The sequence below is a fragment of the Bombus pascuorum genome, chromosome 12 (genome assembly GCF_905332965.1).
Source record: "Bombus pascuorum chromosome 12, iyBomPasc1.1, whole genome shotgun sequence".
Taxonomy (NCBI): Eukaryota; Metazoa; Arthropoda; class Insecta; order Hymenoptera; family Apidae; genus Bombus; species Bombus pascuorum.
In genome coordinates this window covers 12,238,890-12,258,238 of record NC_083499.1, presented here as the reverse complement: position 1 = coordinate 12,258,238, position 19,349 = coordinate 12,238,890, and the positions used below count along the sequence as shown (strand labels likewise).

General features: G+C 40.7%; 1 protein-coding gene across 2 annotated transcripts in view; it reads left to right on the top strand.

Moving 5' to 3' along the window:
- Positions 1-19,349, top strand: part of LOC132912913 (protein Wnt-7b) — a 121,059-nt gene that overhangs the window by 97,811 nt on the left and 3,899 nt on the right. Inside the window, exons 3-5 of one of the 2 annotated variants that reach the window (XM_060970743.1) lie at positions 17,442-17,556; positions 17,947-18,018; positions 18,173-18,248. In XM_060970743.1, coding sequence (XP_060826726.1) covers positions 17,442-17,556; positions 17,947-18,018; positions 18,173-18,248 — 263 coding nt within the window. Of the gene's footprint in view, positions 1-17,441; positions 17,557-17,946; positions 18,019-18,160; positions 18,249-19,349 lie in introns of both variants that reach the window. The other variant, XM_060970742.1, reaches the window with a different exon arrangement.

Genomic DNA, 19,349 nt, shown 5'->3' with positions numbered 1-19,349 from the left:
AACTGGTCAGGATCGGTAACTTTCGACTCAACAGAAAATGCCACGTAACTAGAAAGAAGTCGTTTCAAAGACAATAACTAAACAGCAGCTCTGTGTCAAAGACAAACACATTACTCTTGTTGTCACGAAAGTTATAGGTTCAAAGACCGTTGGCCTGGCTGGTTTCCTTCTTGTCGGAAGGAACAGTCGTTGGAATTGATCTATGCAGGTAGGCTGCGGTTACGACGCTTGTATTTCTGTACGTTGTTCCTTTTGGGGCGTCGTTGCTTTACTGCTATAGGATTTCCCTGTATTCGATGTTTCGCGTATGTATATTATTTCGAGTGTAATTTTTTAAGAAAGAATCTTTTCAGGAAAATGAGAAAGAATTTTGCGAAGATGGGTAATTTTTAGGGAAAGTAAATTGGATAAGAATAGATCGTATATCTTTTACCGATAACGTTTCTTACACAGATTTGAGGATTTTTTTCAGAAATTAATATAACGTCCGTGTAAATCTATTTCCAGTTTATCTCTAACAACCGTGAAAGTTATAATAAACGAATGACGTATGGAAGAACGTGTGGATAGCAAAGAGGGTCGATTCTATGTTTCTTACTCGTGAGCATTTCGTGTTAATTCTGAAAATTTGTTAGAAATTAATAAGCGTATTATCGATGTAGCTTTGTTTATACAATGTGGGTTTGGAATCGTTCGCTCGATCGAAGTTAAATTGGACCTACCAGTTGTGAAAGGAGCGTATATTTCATCCTACCACTTGAGAATTAATTGCACGGTACAGGACAACGTAACTTGGCTGTACGCTCTAAAATATGCACGCGATAACGAACGTGAACTTGATATCGTATTGTGTGATAATTTCACGGCCGTTCTTAATATTTATAATTAACTGCCAAGCCTTGTTTGCGTTTAGACCTCCTACTAACGCTTTCCAATCGTCGAAGAATAAAGGAGAAAACCAAAAGAATCTAACGACTAGGAAATTTAATCAAAATGGTCCGACTGATCTCTTTCGAAATTACGACGAGAAGGAGACTTTGACCAAGCGCTTCCAACATTCGAACAAGAAGGAAATAAGAAAGTGTAGCGACTGGAAAAAATTTAACTAACCGTTTCCAAGACTAGAAAGAATTCCAATGCTTAAAATTCTACAAATTTCTCCATAAATTCTCCGCCGTGCATCCATCTTTCATTCTAAGAAGAAAATAAAGACCATTTGTCGTGGTTTCGTATTATCATCCATCTGACGTTATCCGTGTTCCATCCATTCCGAGTGAGTATTTCGAACGTGGTCAGAAATTACGCCTATCCGATACGTCTTGATTACTCTTTCATCCACCTTTGTTCTATCCTTGCAGATGGTATCACGTAGTCTCGTTGTCCGCTAGATAACTATCGTTATTCAAAGATGAGAACGCGTGCACGATGGTGGACGGAAGATCGAGCTAAAAGCTTGGAAGGAATATGGTGGTTCGGTCGGTCGATAATCTTAACCGTGAAAATAACGATAGGAACGTGCAGAACAGCCAGGTCCATTATTGATATCACCTTTCGCTTTCAGTGATCGTACGCGCGTCGTTTATACGTGTACAATATACACGCACGGTCGTCCCTCATTTTTCATCTCGTTTATTACTCTGATTCGTGTTTTTGTTTGCGTCGCGCATTAACGCGTATCGAAGCGGCCAGCTATTAATATGCATCGTATTTAACGACCGGGCTGTCCGATACTTGTGAATCAAAGTCCTACATTAATTCGAGATTTAACGACGCTGAGAGACACCACGCGTATTTACATATGAATAGGTACATGTGTTAAGTGAGAGGGAGTTGAACGATCGCCCTTAGGATACGCATCGGGAACGCGTTAGTTCTTCGTACGGAGGAAATCGAAGTAAGCGTTAATGGCAGACGCGTTTAAGGATAAAGTTGATTGCTTCGGAGTTCCAAGTAATTTAAATATCTTTTTAGTCCTTGAGTTATTCCTCGAAGTTCTAATAGTTGTACAGAAACTCTCGCTACCTGTACGTTCCCACCTTGTTTCTGCGTTTCTACGTTTTTACAACAATGTATCTGCGATTCAGCGTTTCTCAACTCTTTGCAATTCTGTATTCGTCCGTGTACGCTTGCTTTCCCGGACTCGTATATCGTTATATTCTCGCAGTTTTGCGTGACCGGATAAGACGAGCGTTTCTGTTCTTCCATTCTTGCATTCCTTCGATCCTACGTTTCTCTGTCTGTAGCATATTCGTCAAAGTTAGTCCTATCGCGATCATCCACTTTCTATTTTTCATCCATCTCGACGAGTGCAAGCACTTTTAACGTTCGACATTTTCTTAAAGCGTGACGAGCGTTAAACGCGAGACCAGAGCGAAGAATCCCACGTAGCGATAACAAACCTTCGCGTTGTACTCGTAGTTGGCATATCTTTCATCGTTGAATGGAATACGATTGGCTGGAAAATGAAACGAACCTACATGAAGCAAGTTAACGCACGATCGATCCATTCTTCGAATCCATCGTTGATCCGTCGTCGAGGATTGCGGAAGAAAGAAGATCAACGTTGAATCTGAATGAAATCAACGACGAAAAGTGGCGAATCAGGGGACGAATCCGTCGTGTGGGTGCCGAAAAAAGGATGAAAAGCTAGAGAGAAGAGCGCGTGGTGGGAAGGATGGTTGTAAGGAAGAAGAGGAGAGGCGGTCGTTGAAACCCGAGGTTATCTCGGTGAACAGGCATGTCCTGCCACCACGCAGCAATGTTTCCGTCTTGTATTCTCCCGTGTCCGACAAGATCTTTATTTCGCCGTGAGAAAAATTTATCTGCTCGCAACAACACCTGGCATCGCCTCCCGCAATGGCTATCCCCCTTGTTCCTCCTCTCCTTTTCCACCATGTTCGCCGCGAGGTTGAAAGTTCATTCGCACCTCGCTGCCGTTTGTCACAGATCGTTCGAGCCGCACCCACGCGGACAAATCGACGCCGCCTGGATCCATCGAGCTGACGTCGTTCTTTCATAGCGAGTAATACGATAACTAATTTCTATTCGCTATTATGCGCTTTTTATCGTCGACGGATATCGTAAAGTGGAAAAATCGTACGAAAGCGACGTAAGATCCGAACGAAACGAAGAAACGAAGCGTAGGCAGAAACCAAGCTTTTGGACCCTGTCCAAAGGAATTTTATGACTTTCCGTTATCCGTTAACGCCTCTGATTATCTTTCTATTGATCTTTCTATACGTTTAAAGACTTTCCGTCCATCCGAATTATCAAAACAAGATCGTTTCGACAGAACCCTCCAACGCCTCAACATAGTCCAGCAAATTTGAGAAAATTCGTCGAAGGAACGCCTACTTGTTTTCTTTTCACAGATACGTTCGACATTCCTCGTTCTAAAACGAATGGTACATTTTGAAATAGGGAATCGTTCTGTATCTTAAAACTACGATACGGGAAACTACCCCCGTGATATGATCCGTATCGCGATAAAATCGACGATTTAATATTTAAACGTAGGTAAAAAGTCGTAGCCTACGAGGAACGAACCCATCTTCTTCCACTAAATAAATCTTCCTACCGAAAGCAGAAAAGCAACGTAAGCAAGATTCCTAACATTCAGGACGTTTCTCCGCTTCATCAACATTCTGTACGACGTTTGCCACTTTAACCACATTCGTTTACAGCTACTATAACAGCCGCGATAAAACCCCGTAGTACGTTTCATTATGCTAAATACAAGTTGTCTAGACGTTTTAAAACGAGACACGTTAAAACACGAAGAAAACTCCGTGGAACGTCGTCAGGCTAGAACTGTCGTTATTAGACGGTAAAATTTCGCCTGGGCAACGTGACGCAACTGGAAACGCGTCGATTACACGATTCTCTCGGGCCACGTACTCTCCTCTTACAAGTTTATCGTGACCCATTCGCGAGAACCAACGTACGATAATAAATTTCCGCGGTGCCGGTGCACCCACACGCCGGATTCGGCTCCGAGAGAGGTAGAGAGACAAGCCACTCAACTCGCCTTACAAGAATCGGTTTCAATTCATTGCGATCTCGCTTACAAAGTATCCGTTACAAGCTGCATGCTCCTCTACGAAAAAGGATTCCATTCTCCATCGATCGTAAACCATCGGCTGTCCACGCGTGCTCGCTTCGCGAATTTGTCGAACCAGTAGAGGAGTCGATCTTGTAACTCGAACTATCCTGTCATTCGGTGTCGATAGAGATTCTATACGTTCGTTCTGTCATGAAAATAACCAACTTGGTCAGTTTGTGACATTCGTTAAACGGATATCTCTATTCGCAGACTCGTCGTTCCTAGACGAGTTGTAAAATTGAAAAAAAGAAAGCTTGCTTGGTAATTATAAAACAAGGCATTTGAAAGTATTCGTATATGTTTGAAAAAATCATAGTGTAATTTTTTTATTGCTACTTGATGACACGATTTGTCAAATTTCTATTTATCGAAATCAAAGATGATCTTAATTTATACGTGTGGTTATCGTCTCTACTGGAATGCAGAAGAAAAATACGCGCTCGTAAATACGAGTTTGTCTTGGTCATTTTGATAAACGACGGCTAAGGTCAGATGTATTAGAGTAGTTAGCGAGGTGAGAATTCGTGTAAAAGGGCTGTAGTTTTCCCCACGTGAAAAACGTGCCTTTAGTTTTTAGGTCGAGTACCAACGCGAGAGAACGAACTCGGTGCGAAGCGATATTTTCGGACAAAGAATTTAACTTTAAATTTCGATATTATCAAATCTTTCGAGAACTTGGGAATATTTTTTGCTTCGTTTATATAATAAATCGCGTAAATGATAATTTCAAAGCGAAACGTTCTTCGCTCTTCTACTTTTACGAATTTTTTAAATACGAATAAATATCTAAAGAGATGTAAATAATTCTACAATTTTTATATTCTACAGATTCGTTTAATTTACAATTCTCGACGATAAACGGCGATGATTTAAAATCCACGCCGTCTTCCACGATCCTACCGGCAGAACGTACTGTAATTTAAACGAAAAAGGGAAATACATGTCTCGCATCGATATGCAAAGCAGCTTTAAAAACCATAGGTTTCAAGCTTTCCTGGTTTTGCGTACACGTGTAAGGGCGACGCGTGAGTGTTTCGCATTACGCTGACATTTCGCAAAGGTCAATATACAGATGTCAACACGATGTTATCTATTCAAATGCACAGCTTGCCGATGTCGAGACGCTTAAGTGCTCTTTAATGAAGCGTACGTGTACTGCCGCTTCACCTTGTCAGAGCTGTCATCGGTTAGGCAATTCCATAGAAAAGAAAGAAGGAAGAAATACGTGAAATTGCTTTCGCGAGATTGCGAAATTGCACGAAATCTCCTACCAAAGGTAGACTTTTATACAGTTGCATCGAATAAGGGAGGAAAGCATAAATCTTGCTGACGTCTATCGATTACATGGTTATCGAATTTCATCGGGAATATGGAGCACGATCCAAAGAAAGGATAACCAACCGAAAGATAGAATTACTAGACCTGTTTCTGCTTTGTTCCATTATCGAATGACGCGCGAATAGTTCGAGATCGTAAAATGTTTTACATTTGCAGCGATTTTCCGCTACATTTTCATTCTTATTTGAAGAAATTTGTAAGATCGACCTACGACAGATCATGAAAATCTTTATATTTACGTTCTACGACTAGATAATCTTTACGAGCATAAATTTTTACCAAATTGCATCGCGAGACAAATTAAGAGTTAATTTAAGAACGAGACAAGATCTCTAGAAAATATCAACACGATTTATGGTTTAGCGATAGCGATAGCAAGAAACATAACACGTTCTTGTAATTGTATAAGGCAACGAAAGACTCTTAATTACCTCGACAGGACACGTTAGATTTACAATGAATTTTGGTAACGTTCTATTTAAATAAAAATTGCCTGTTTGTAAGATGCGCGGATACTTTTGTGGGTGATCGTACACGTGTAAACATTTGTGCAACAATACTAACAAAAATGCTCGAGCATCGTAAAACAACTCGCGTCAAGTTTTCAAGATGTAACGACGCGATTATGCTAATGAGGTGCTCGCTTCTCCGCTAGATTGAGATTTCGCTTAAAATCAGATATTCTCTATTCGGTCGAAACAGAAGTTGGTGTTGATATATGATTATCGAGCTTCGAAACTTCGCGGAAACTCAACTACCGCGTTTAGATCGTTCGGATAAAAACTACGCGACAATATCTCGAATTGATCTAACGAAGAAGTTGGTTGGAAACATTCTACATAAATAAAGCAGGCAGTCAAAAGTCAAAAAACATCAACTTCGTTTTTTATTGGTTTCACGATTTCCAGCCACGTCGTTGATACTCGATTCTCGAAACAGACTCAAATAACTCGCAAGTACGTTGAGCATGAAAAGTTGACTACGTAAATATTGCTAAATTCCAAGGTTATCATTTTTCTCTACTTTCCAATTTTGGAGTTAATCGATGCGGCTTCCGAGTGGTTGCAATAAAACTCGATAGAATCTGGGGCATCGCGAAGGGATCTACGGCGAGATTTTTTGCGAATCGGTTGGCTTCTCGGCCGACGATAGAGCGACCTTTTGGCCAGGTTGGTCCGAAAAAGCAGCGCCGTTCCACGCTGGCACGCCCAGCGCCAATGAGTTTCGCGTTAATGACTATTTAGAAGCACGATGCTCGCGTGCAGACGAACGGAATTAATTTTAAATTCGGTACACCGGTGAGTCACTGCACCACCCGAGCAACAAGAGGCTAATGACTAACTGTGCTTAATCACAGGTCAGATTTTTTTTTATCAGCCCGCTTCGTAGAACCGGAACTCGTAGCCGTTGTTTTTCAAATTAGAGAAAAAAGATATACGATTTCGCACTGATGGAGAAATCGTTCGTATCTCTCGTCTTTTAATCTGATTTTCTGAACACCTTTTTTATGTAAATTTTACGCGTGAATTATGATACGCCATTAATAATCTTTGAGATTATATAAAAACCGGTCGTTGAGTTGTCAAAGTTTTGAACGTAAAACGTGTATATCGGCGAAAGATAGGTTTTTAAATTAGAAATTCGTTAATTAAAAATTTCGATTCTCGTTGTAGATTTTTTCTCTTTGGCGATCATTTTTCGAACGCTTTTGAAGATATCGACGATACACGAATAATCGAACAGTTGATATAAAATAGTTTAACGCGGCATGGGAATAAAAATAAGAAATCGAGAGTCGAAAAATACCGTTGCTATTGCAATGACACTTTAACATGACGCACGATGTAAACGTTCCCATTCGAGTTGGTTTTCTAACAGCAGCTATACTTCTCTTGGGACGCGATAACGTGCGAGGAAGAGTGTGAATTTGTCAAGTTTGAAAGGACGCTTTCAGTCGCCCTTTTAAACGATATTGCTCGGAATAGCGCGTTGCTTGGCGAAGCTGAGAAAGATAAAGACTGAAATTCAGACTTTTGCTTAAGAGCCGAGTTTTAAGAGAAAAATAAAATTTTGCGATATATAACGCAGAAATAACTGGACACTCAACGAGAATACTGCGAAGGATCCGAATACGATTTAAAAGGACGATACGTTTTAACTACCTATTATCCATGTATAAAATTAAACAATTTTACGTTTACTTTGTAAAACTTTGCTCGTGCCCTGTAACTTTTCAAATACGTATCGCTGCTAATATTAGTTCGGTCTCTTCTACTTCCACATCTTCGATATCTACCCGCCCCTCGAAAAAGCCAACAGAGACAAATGAAAAATCATTGAAAGTGGATTATCTTTCGTTAGACAAATTGAATCACCTGGCGGACATCTTTAGGAACTCGATCTCTTCTACGATAAGCGAAGCTGAACTGGAAATCTGTTTAGCAATTTTTCTCTCCCGAGGGGTTGAAACGACTCGCATAATGGAAAGGGGAAAGAAGACACCGGAGCTCGGTATTTTATTGCTTGGACGCGATACGATCGTGCTCGTTACCTTTAATAAGATCGCTCGCGAGGCATAAAATCGCGAGGGCATAATAACAACGTCCCGCGAGCGCAACGCCGGCCACGGACAATGTTATTGTAGGTGGAAGTGTGACGCATCACCGTTTTGAAATACTGCTATCAACGTCAGGAGCCGGAATGATCGCGGTCGCGATCGTCCTGGATGCCGGACGTCGCGGAGATTTAGCGCTTGTCAGGACCGTTTCGTTCCAGTTTTACCGCCGCGAGCGTCTCGAATCGCTCGTATATCGCCGCGCGCTAATTAGGCGACAGCTAATTAGCGTGTACTCTCGCTGTTGCGGCTCAATCGTCGCGCACGATAACGCACGAGAGACGTCGTGTCTCGGCGGCGATCGGCTTTCGAACGAACGATGCTGTTCCAGGACTGGTCTTCAACCGGAGTTTCGATCGATTCGATTCGATAGCGAATACGTAAAGGTGGAGTTTTACACGATCTATCACGCGCGTGAGGCTAATGTAACGTATGCTCGTGCGGCGAATATCGCGCACAGCGATGCGAAAAGTCGTGCTTTTCTTTTTCGATGAATGGTTTTCAATTCTCTGTACGTAATAAACTTTGTACGTTTAGTTAAATTTCATTTATCGACATTCATCGACAACGTCGTTGATAGAATCACCTTACGGCAGCGGTCTACCTAAGTCGATGTGGACGTTGTGTCTGACGGTTACAGCAAATCCAACCTTAACGGAATTTTTTCGAGTAAGCCAGAATGGAAATAGAACAGGGGATAAATTAAACGGCGAACATGAATCGAGCTTGTCTTCCGGTTACAGAGAAAGATCTCGTGATTATCAAGTGCAGCTCCATAAACGCGAAGGATAATAAACTAACGCTCGCGAAGCGACGTAAATCATTGGTTCCGTCCGAGCAAGCGTGCGTTCGGTTCGCCACGATCCTGACTCGATTCGCACGTGAAAGTAGACCATTTGCCAACAGCTTGTAGCGTAGAGACGCCGGTCCTTTGAGACCGAGGTCCTTTCGATGAAAACGAAACAGTTTCAGATAAGACAGAGATCTATGTTGCATTCGATGACGTTATTTCTAACTGATTCTTAGACTTATAAAAATGTGGAAATACGAAGGATACGAGGAAAGGAATTTTGCAATTTTTCAACTTCCTACAATTGCACGTTAACGGAGAAGATCGAAAGAAAGCACAACGATGTACGTATACCTTTCCCTGTGAGATGTTAGTCGTATGGTCGATAAAAATGAATTCAACGTAAATATTAATATCGTGCTTTTAGACGAAACTTAATTTTTCCGATCGTCTTTTCCAATAACCGATATCAATCGTTTCTGACTCACCGAAAAGGTACAAGTTGCTCCTTAACCAACGACAAATTGTACCTATACCCACGCGTACAACTATCACAGAATTGTTCGCGAGCGAACATTTCGTATCTCGCAACAAAGTACACGTCGGGAGTGGTTCGTAAAGCGTAAACGCGCATAAAGCAAAGACGACAGCGACAAACGATTCGTCGATCGATGACCATTGCTCGAATTGGTTAAGATATTTTCGAATAAAGATTTTAAAGTAAACGATTGTGCTCCCATATATAAAATAGCGAGAGTAACCAATGCAATAATCAGAGGAAAAGACGCGCTTTTATACTCGACGCGTTTCCAAGATCCAAAGACGGGAGGAGGTAATAGTCGACGCCATGACGAAATCAAATTTCGTTATTAAATTTTAACTGGTACCCCTCGATCATCGTAAACAATCGCCCACGTGAACAAGGCTGTCGCTTATAAATTTCTCGAGGCCATCATACGAGTCATTTAAAACACGATGATATAAATTAAAAGACGTCCGTATCCCACCGATCGATCGCGAACACGGCCCGTTCCTTTTTCGGCTTTACACCATGCTTTATTGCCTCGACTTAGGGTACCACCGGTTACGTGTTAATTTAGAAACACTCTCTGTCGATGATTATACTCGTACCGTTTTTACTCGAGCACGCGTAGATTCTCGATAGCAGCGGAGATTAAATATCGGAGATTTATGTTGTCGCTCACAAACGTCAAGAAATTTTAATTAACCTTTTATATTTATATCTTCTGGCCCAAGAGACGGAGAAAGTCTCGATGGAAGATCGATTTCCGATTTGTATTCAACGTCTACATTTCGCGTTACGCGAGGGTCCATCGTACGTTACAGCTGCTCGAGGCAACAAATTTCAATGTGAATCAATAAACTTCTCTCTCTCTAATCTTAACGTTCGACACGATTTATCAAAAATTAATAAACTCGAAATACTATATATATATTTATAAACCCCGCATAAATTTCACCGACTAGTCAGATATTTCGAATCTCAACGAGAACGCAGCTTCGTTTATCCTTCGTAATATCTTCGGACATTAATAAGGACCCAGGAAAGAAATGCGATATACCCGCGTATGCGCGCGACCTTGTATAACGCAGTGCGCAAATAGATCGAGGCTTGCTCTTCGAAATCAGCGTGCGTTGCGTCCTAATATGGACGCGATGCTCGTTTCGCGTTCACAATTTACAGCTGAAATGAATTTATGGAAAGGCAAGCGTCCTCCATTTCTTCCGCCCGTTCCAGCAGCCGCCGCCGCCGCCGCGGACGCCGACGAAACGATAAATTTCCCCGTTACCCTCTTCCGACACTAAATAGATGTACGCGCTGCCGTCCTTTGACATAAACGCTCGAGCATAAATTCATCAGGCCCAGGACCGATCCACTCGCCTAACCGTCCTCCGCGTCGCCGCGCATACGATCCAACGTCCACTCACGGGGAAAACGACCTGTTGCTCGATAAATCGACGCCAACCTCGTGGAGGACGATCCACGGCACGTTGGCTGACGTTACGACGCTTGCGAAGGTAATCTTTCTGTCAACGACGAACCGTGGCCGATTGTCATATCGTTAGATCGTATTTTAGATTCTACTTTTTTTCATTTTATCCCTATCGCGTCCTTTAAGACCTTTTCCAACCAATTGTATTTTTCCATTGGCAATTTCTTACGTCCAAAGAGGAAACGAAGAGTAGGTAAAACGTTAGGTATACTTATGCCAGTATTATTTACCAACAATTAGTAAGAAAGTTAGATCGAGACCGAGGGTGTTATCCATCGACTCGAGTAATTAAGAAAGTAGCTTTTGAAAGTGAGAAAATAATCGATCGGTATCTTCAACGACATCTTTCAAGCGTTCGTGAAAATAGAAATAGTTGAGAAAACTCCGTAGATCAAAAAAAAACCAACTTCCTGTACTATCGCGCGTTTCTCTGGAAACTTTGTTCACGCGGTATATGTAAAATGGATAAAGCGAAGAAAATCGTTGCTCGAAATATTTCGAAGAGCGCGACTTTTATTCGGGTAACTGGTATAATGGTTACGAGAAAAATTCGCTCGAGTGAAAGCGAACATTTTATCGCTAATTATATGTGAAAGTTGTATGAACGAAAGCGGAGACCATAAGCATTTCCAAACAAATGATAAAATTCTTTTTTAACGAGATTGTTCCGAAGAAAAAAAGAAATTCGCGCTCGTTAACGTTCAAGGTCCCTGTTCGGCAAACTATCGATCATGCGTTACTCTTATTATATAATTAGCCTTCCTTAACGCTTTACCGGCAGCTCAGGTACAGATCCTCCCTGGCGCCGGCTCTGTTTCGGTTTAGACTCTCCAATACCATTCTTTTCGTTCGTCGCGAACGCTAAGTTTTTCAAATCGGTATAAAACTATGGGAGCTTACGAAGTAACGAAACTGACGCAACCGAGTAAGGTATCTTAGTATTAAATAACAAATTACTGCTCGAATAATGAGAAAGATTGTCGGCGACAAAAAGACGATTAATAGGCTACCGATCGGTAAGCGTCGGTGACAAGAAACCGATTAATCGGCTATCGGTCGGTAAAGTGTTAATTAAAGTTTAATTAAAGAATTCTTCCGTTGCGATACCGATAACGAAAACAGGCCTTCACCCTCGTTTTGTTGCGTGCTAAACTGGATTTTATGAAACAATAAAATGAACGATTTTCCTATGTCAAATAATTTAATCTGATATAAGGTAATAATTTATCATCTGATGCACCAGAACGGATAAAGAATTTCAGCACCCACGAAAATGATGGAGACTCTCCTACGATATAACTCTGCGGACGTAATAAATTCATAGACGATCGATCATCGATGTAAAACAGAAACTACGACCAAGATCCCCTATAGCAATGCGATCCATAAAGAATTTCAGCACCCTACGAGACGATGGAGACTCTCCTACGAGTCTGCAGATATAATAAATTAATAGATAATTGATCAGCAATGTAAAAGAGAAACTACAATCAAGATCCCCTATGGCAACACGACCCATAAAGAGTTTCAGCACCCTCGCAAATAGTAGAGACTCTCTTACGTCTCTGCGGATATAATAAATTAATAGACGATCGATCACCCATGTAAAGGAGAAACTTTAACCAAGATTCCCTGTAACAATACGGTGCATAAAGCATCTCAGCACCCTCGAAAATGATAGAGAATCTCCTAGTCCTCTGTAATCGCGATAAATTAAGCAGGCAATCGATCGCCGATAGATCGAAAGAAAAATTACGGTACAGATCCTTTAAAGGCGTGCGAGAACCTACACGTTACAAAATCACCGCCGTAAAATGATATCGACCCGTGTCGAAATTACTACGAAGCATCCCTTTCGCGCTTAAAAGTCGAAAAAGAAGGTTCGGGGAAAAAGGTACGTAAGAGAGAGAGAAAAAGAGAGAAGAAACGTTCGCATAGAACGCGTGCTACGGTAATTTATATGGAATACGTGAGCACGAATCCTCCGAAGCATTTTCGACTCGACGTGGATGTCGCGTGCTACATAAATTGGATGCATCGAGACACGCGGGAACGAGCGGCAGATACCGATCTGCTCGTTGGCGTCTTATAAATCAACGAGCCGATCGGCAAGAGATACGGATCTCTGCCGCGTTATAACCCGTGACTACGAGTCGCTTGGCCGATCATGGCGCCCGGCGTGAACGCGTCCATTTTCCTCGTCCATCGGCCGTCAGAGCGACGAGGACCACGTCGAAGACAATAAGAGTATCAAGGGTAGATCACGAGCCGCATACCTTCGTGTAGTCGCCTGCACGCGATGTATTTCATCGGTCAGTTCGCGACGTGTTTCTTGACTCGCGTTCGCACGTCACTTTCACGCGGAGAGGTAAAATGCAACTGGAGGATGATTTAATTTATCCGGTTGTTGATGTACGATTATGTTGGAAGGCATTTTTTAGACACGGTAGATGTATACGTTTGTAGATATATCGTTTCATTATGTTAGAATCTTTACGCGTACGATCATCGACACGAGAACGATTTACGTACTTTAATTCGAGTATTTTTACGAGACGTTTTGCTTTATTAGCATTTTTTATTTCGATATTATTTTTTGATATTGTAGCGTTAACGTTGTAGCGACGTAATACATTGTCGTAATTATCGATTCGTTCTTTGTTCGATCGTTTTCGGTCACATCCATGGAAGGAAATTTCTTAAAAGAATATCGCGCTGGGAGAATTAACGTAAAATTTAAATAATTGGCGGGCACGAGAAACAAATCGTTCTTCGATGATGCAATAACTTTTGAGGAAATTAACAAAAATTCCAGAATTAAAGTAAAATTGCGGCAACGAACAAAGTTTAGAAATTCTAATCAAAATTCGATCGGGTGTAAGATATAATTTGTAGAAATGTTCTTAGGGATATAGGGAAAGATAAAAGATTTGTAAATTCAACGCGTTTAGACCAAAAATCTTTCCTTAGTGAGAGACTCGTAAGCAAATTTGATACAAATACGCGTAATAAATATTTCGCATCAATCGGCCAAACCAGTTATTCTCCTGTTGCAGTGACATAATTTTTAATATCAATCTGATAAGCTGCTGCGAGTAAGACACCGCGTAACATTCGCGTCGAAGCTAAAACTACGGTTTCAAACTGTACGTTGAATTTGCAGTTCGATAAAAATGAACAGCTGTATCAAAAATTGGGAATAAATCGAGGCTAGCTTATCGAAGAAGGATCGTAACAAATATATTGAATTTTATTCAAATGCTCTCGTGCTGCGTTTCGAGTAAGCATAAAATATATATACTCGTCTATCATGGAGAACACTTTTCTGCGTTATTATTAAACATGAATTATTCATACGTACGTTCCCGATAAATGTTTTCACGTTCATAAAGGATGTATCGCATATTTTTATATGCTCGTTGACAACGCTTATATTCTACCTTGTCATCCTATTTTACCATGAAATTTTCTCGCCTGAAATTATTCCTTTGATATAACGTACCGGAAGATGCATATATAATCAAGAAACATACTATTAGATGAACCATGAGTTTTAATCTAGAAACATACATCGCACAGGTAATCGAAATATAATCCCCATAACGTAAATCCAAACTTGATTTTATTTACACTTTGATTTACACTTTGTAAGATTATCCCTACTCGAGAAATTAAACTGTCAATATCTTGTGCGTTTATTAGTCACCGAAAGTTTCCAATATTATACATTCAATAAGCAGTACTCAAAAGCACAATAATTTCCATTTGTTTGTGAATCGAATTTCATGCCGGATAAAATCGAATAACGATATTCCAAAGAAGACAAAACCATTTGCAATTCGGTAATTTTCGATAATTTTTGGTAATTTCGGTAAAGTTGGATTACACGTACAATAGCGCTTATAAGCTTAGCTGAATCACCAAGGCAAACAGTATCGTTTAAATTCTAACCATTCCTCCTTGTTCTAGCAATAAACCATTGACAATCCATCGTTCTATCGACCCTTGTAAAGAGGCCAATTGTTAAGGTTATTCAGTGGATGGAATTAAAGAAATGCGTGTGCAAACTGCAAGGTATTGAAAGTGTATATATTGTGAATAGTAAATTACAAAATATGTGGTACTATGTAAGCCGATCCAGATCCTCTCGCTAGCAACGTTACCCTGAGACTAAAGACAACTGCCTCAACCAACGTCGGACGTGTACCGCTTATGGCCTTTCCTAAACGCATTCTTTTGTCTATGCGCCTTCGAAGACCTTAGGCGGTTGAGAAACCGAAGACCAGATGTTGAGTTTTCTCAGAAGTGACGATCACTTCAACACCAATAAACGAAATGATCTACAAGGTTGAAAATAAAGCGACTATCGTTTCTTTCGATAATTAAATAAATAAATAATTATCTCGGAATGCGAGAAAACAAAGATGTTCGGTTATCAAGAGTTCGATGTTTTACCGTTTCTTTTTCCGGAACAATTTCGATCGTGAAAGAAAAACCGGTGCACCGATCTTTGCTTTCAAGGTAACTGCCACGACAACGTGGATCGATCGGAATCAGCGGCAAAAATCACGTCAAATGACTGGAAGGTACATGTCACGTAGTACATACCTCCGTTCGCTTTCACGATGCACATGAACGCGTGACCGTGAATTTTGTGATTCGACCAACGTAACAAACATCGATCGATGTTTTCGTGCGATTACGCTTTTAGAAAGATTCGTTGTAATTATAATCGAGTCTTTTGAATTTTGCGTCTTGCCAACGCAATGATATACTTTATATTTACGTTACATAATATACATCGTATAGAATACAGATGATTACAAATTTATCGCCGGCGGTCTCTACGTCTATGAACAGTAACAGATTCGCGAACGAGTAATTTGTAACGTTTCTAGGATTTAAAATCATTATCGATGGAACAGGACAAAACGATTCCATTTACGAAGAAGAAGTTAACGCTAAGGATGTTTCGGATATTTCGTAATATCGTTAAAATTGTTAGCGAAGGAGCGAATAGAGAACGTGGCTAAAGAACGTTTGGAAATTTTTTCGTTTACGAAAAAGGGTAGATACCTACGAAACTAGTTTATCGAAGTTGAAAAGATCGAGTCTACTTCGTGGTTGCATTAGGGCAATAAAAATGAAGCGAAACCCTTAAGCGAGAAATCAAAGCCACGATGTGTACCACGATATTCGATGCATCGTGAAGATTGCTTTGTCAAACATAAAATCGCCTCCGGATGCATCGGATGGCTCTTTGCAGTTTTATTTCACGCGATAATTAGGCGTCGGTGTAAAAGGCGAACCTGACGTTCGAATTAAAGTTGGCCGAGGTTGATGGCTGCCAAGCGAGCGCAAAATCAACTTGGACGCGGGACGGTATCGCGTAGGTGTTTGGAACGAGGAGCGAGCGAGCCGAGGCGAAAGGAAAGGGGAAAAAAAGAGGCAACATCGAGAGAAGAAAGGAACGCGGCGGTAACTCATTCAGCATGGCAAACGAGCTGAAAGAGCTCCGCGGGTAATTAATTGTGCTAGCGCTTTACGCGACCCTACGTGTGTCGGAAAGCTGTAAATTAGCGTGACGGAAACGCCAGGGGACAGTGTGGGCTTGCGCCGTTGATGTATCATGCTTGTCGACGAAATGAAGTAGATCGGATCGCGCGACGTGGATTAAAACGTGCGCCACGCGGACGAATTGAGCAAAAATACAGCCTCGCACTTAGTAAATGCCATCTTCAAATCGCGCAACGAAGAACGTAGGTTTTCTTCGCGAATGTAAAACGAAGTAAAAGCAATAATCCAAAGTTACGACATTTGCGGAGAAAGTCGCGCCTTTTTAGTCGAATTAAAGACTGCGAATATTTATGCGTTTGTAGAAAATTTGAGGAACGCGTATAACGCGCAAGAGTACATAAAACGTTCGAAGCGAAATACTCGCTGTCGTATTTAGCAGATGAAACGAATCTCTTAGATTCTAGTTCTTTAAACAAATATGAATCTGCATAGCCATTCGCAGCCAAGTTGTTGGAAACGATAGAATTCTATTTGCATAAAGTACGACGATTAAAACAAAACTGGAAAATACTAGGAATTCTACGCGGAATAATTTCGCGTAGAGTCATTTCGCTCTGTAACGAGTATCTAAAAATTCAAAAATACCAAACCTTATTAATCGTTGCGTAAATTTATCTATTCGTGAAACGTTGGAAAATAGGATTTATAGAAAAAAAGAAAAAAAAGAAAATAGAATATACGCTGAAAGATTCAACGCGAGTCTTTGCAACAACGGTTTTAACGTTTTATCGAAAGATTGCCAAACACCCCTCGAACGAACAAAAGAGTAAGTCCAGGTGCACCGGGACAGACAATTAACGCTTTCTTTCGAAAACAGCTTGCTCTTCTTTGTATTGTTCCGAGGATGGTACCGTCTATCGTAACTCTATCTGTCACGCGTTCTTGCCACGTTTTTACGTATAGTTGAAAATCCCTATACACGTTTCCTACCTATCGTGCAAACTGGACAGACTGGACTGCTTCGATGCTAGATCTAACAGGAAATTTCTCACTGATCTATTTCAGGAAGCAGGGAAGCAGCTTTCACGTACGCAATAAGTTCAGCGGGTGTAACGTACGCCGTGACCGCAGCTTGCAGCAGAGGCAACATCACCGCTTGCGGTTGTGAACCGACCGTAAGGTAAACTCGTTGTCGTTGCTTTTACGCTTTTTTTTTTCCGCCGGTTAACGCTGGTTATCAAAGCGGCTATGTATGTACTTGAAAGTATATTCGAAGGTCGTTCTAGTTTCTGTATCACGTGAAATTACGATTCCATGGGAGGATCGATAAGAGATCGTTGGATGACATCAGTTCGCAAAAACGATACAACATTTTCAAACTACCTGATAACATCTGATTAAGAATCGAATTTCTTCGAATAGAAGCACAAAAGTTACATACAGCGATAAAGTAATAGCTTCCTCGTAAAAATTTCACGCCGAACGACGCAGAAATTTCTCGACGTGCGCTTACCTAATTTCCAATTTAATGAAACGCTTCTTCGTCAAAGTTCGGGTGTTCTTTTTACAGGACGAGAAAGGAGTTGCCGGCAAATGGCTGGGAATGGGGCGGTTGCAGCGCGGACGTCACCTACGGGATGAGGTAACGATCATTAACCCGATCCGTAATGAATTCGTAGTCGGTTCCCTTTGCACGTGTCACGTGCGTGTAAAACCTCTATGACGCTGTACGTCACGACAGTTGTTATACACGCATGGATTTTAATATTATAATTTAATGTTAGGTTCGCGCGTAGGTTTCTGGACGCGAGGGAAGTCGAGGGTGACGCGAGGAGTCTGATGAACCTTCATAACAATAAAGCAGGACGGAAGGTGAGTAATGCCAGTCGCCCGTTAATGATTCATTCCTTTTAACGCGCAAAATGTAACAGAAATTTTGTTAAACCAACGTGTCCGTATATCTGTTCGCTATCTTATCGCCAATTATTTTCCAATAATTTTAATTTAACAGTTTGTTATACCTCGCCCAAGTTACGTGTAATATTCTCATATCGATCGTATCGTTTATACACAGGCTGTAGAAAAACGTGGATATACGTTCGTTATACGATATTTATTATAAAAAATATATAGAGGACGATTTTAAATATCGAGAGAGAAAATGAAAAAAGTTCGCGTAGAAAAATGTCAACTGGTCGTGCATAGATATTTGGTGTAAAATTAAATTTTCTATTCGTAACTTGAAAAATAAACGTCGATCGACGATTTCTTCGTTCGTTGTCTTGAATTTTTTAATTGTCTAAAAATTGCCTTTATATATATTTTTCGATAGCTTGTGTATCTCTCTTGCTATTCGAAGATATCATACGATCGAAAGAATTGTAATTATTAACCTAGATTTTGAAATTTTTAACAAAGGAAGGTGTCGTACGATAAATACCTTTCAGCAAACAAACTATCCGCATATCGATACCTTCGAAGTTGGCAACCTATGTAAATTCTATACGAACCAAGTAGAACAAATGTTCTAACGACTTAGGATTAAGCCAGATTTAATATTTGTATTTTTTTCTGCGATCCGTACTATAGTTAGAGTCCCTAATGATCTTTTGTACCGTTTGGACAATATTTGGTATAAGAGAATAGGGATATATAAGGATTAAGGAATGGAAACAATCCGTCTTCTATGACGAGACGATTGTTTCATAATAATTGTACGAAGTTACGATTGTTCGACACTTGGACCTTTTGAAAATATACACAGGTGAAACTTCTTTGTTGCTTGAAAGATTCGTTCGTTAACCAAAATATTGATCTAGTCGTTCAATTTTCTCGAATCGGAAAGACTATTATCTGGGAATTCGAGAATAAAACGTATATTCGTAAACGAGCCGAGATGGTAAAGTTAAAATTAAAGTTTGCGGGAAAGAATGGAATTCTGTACCGCGGGTAGAACGCGTAAATGGCCAGGCT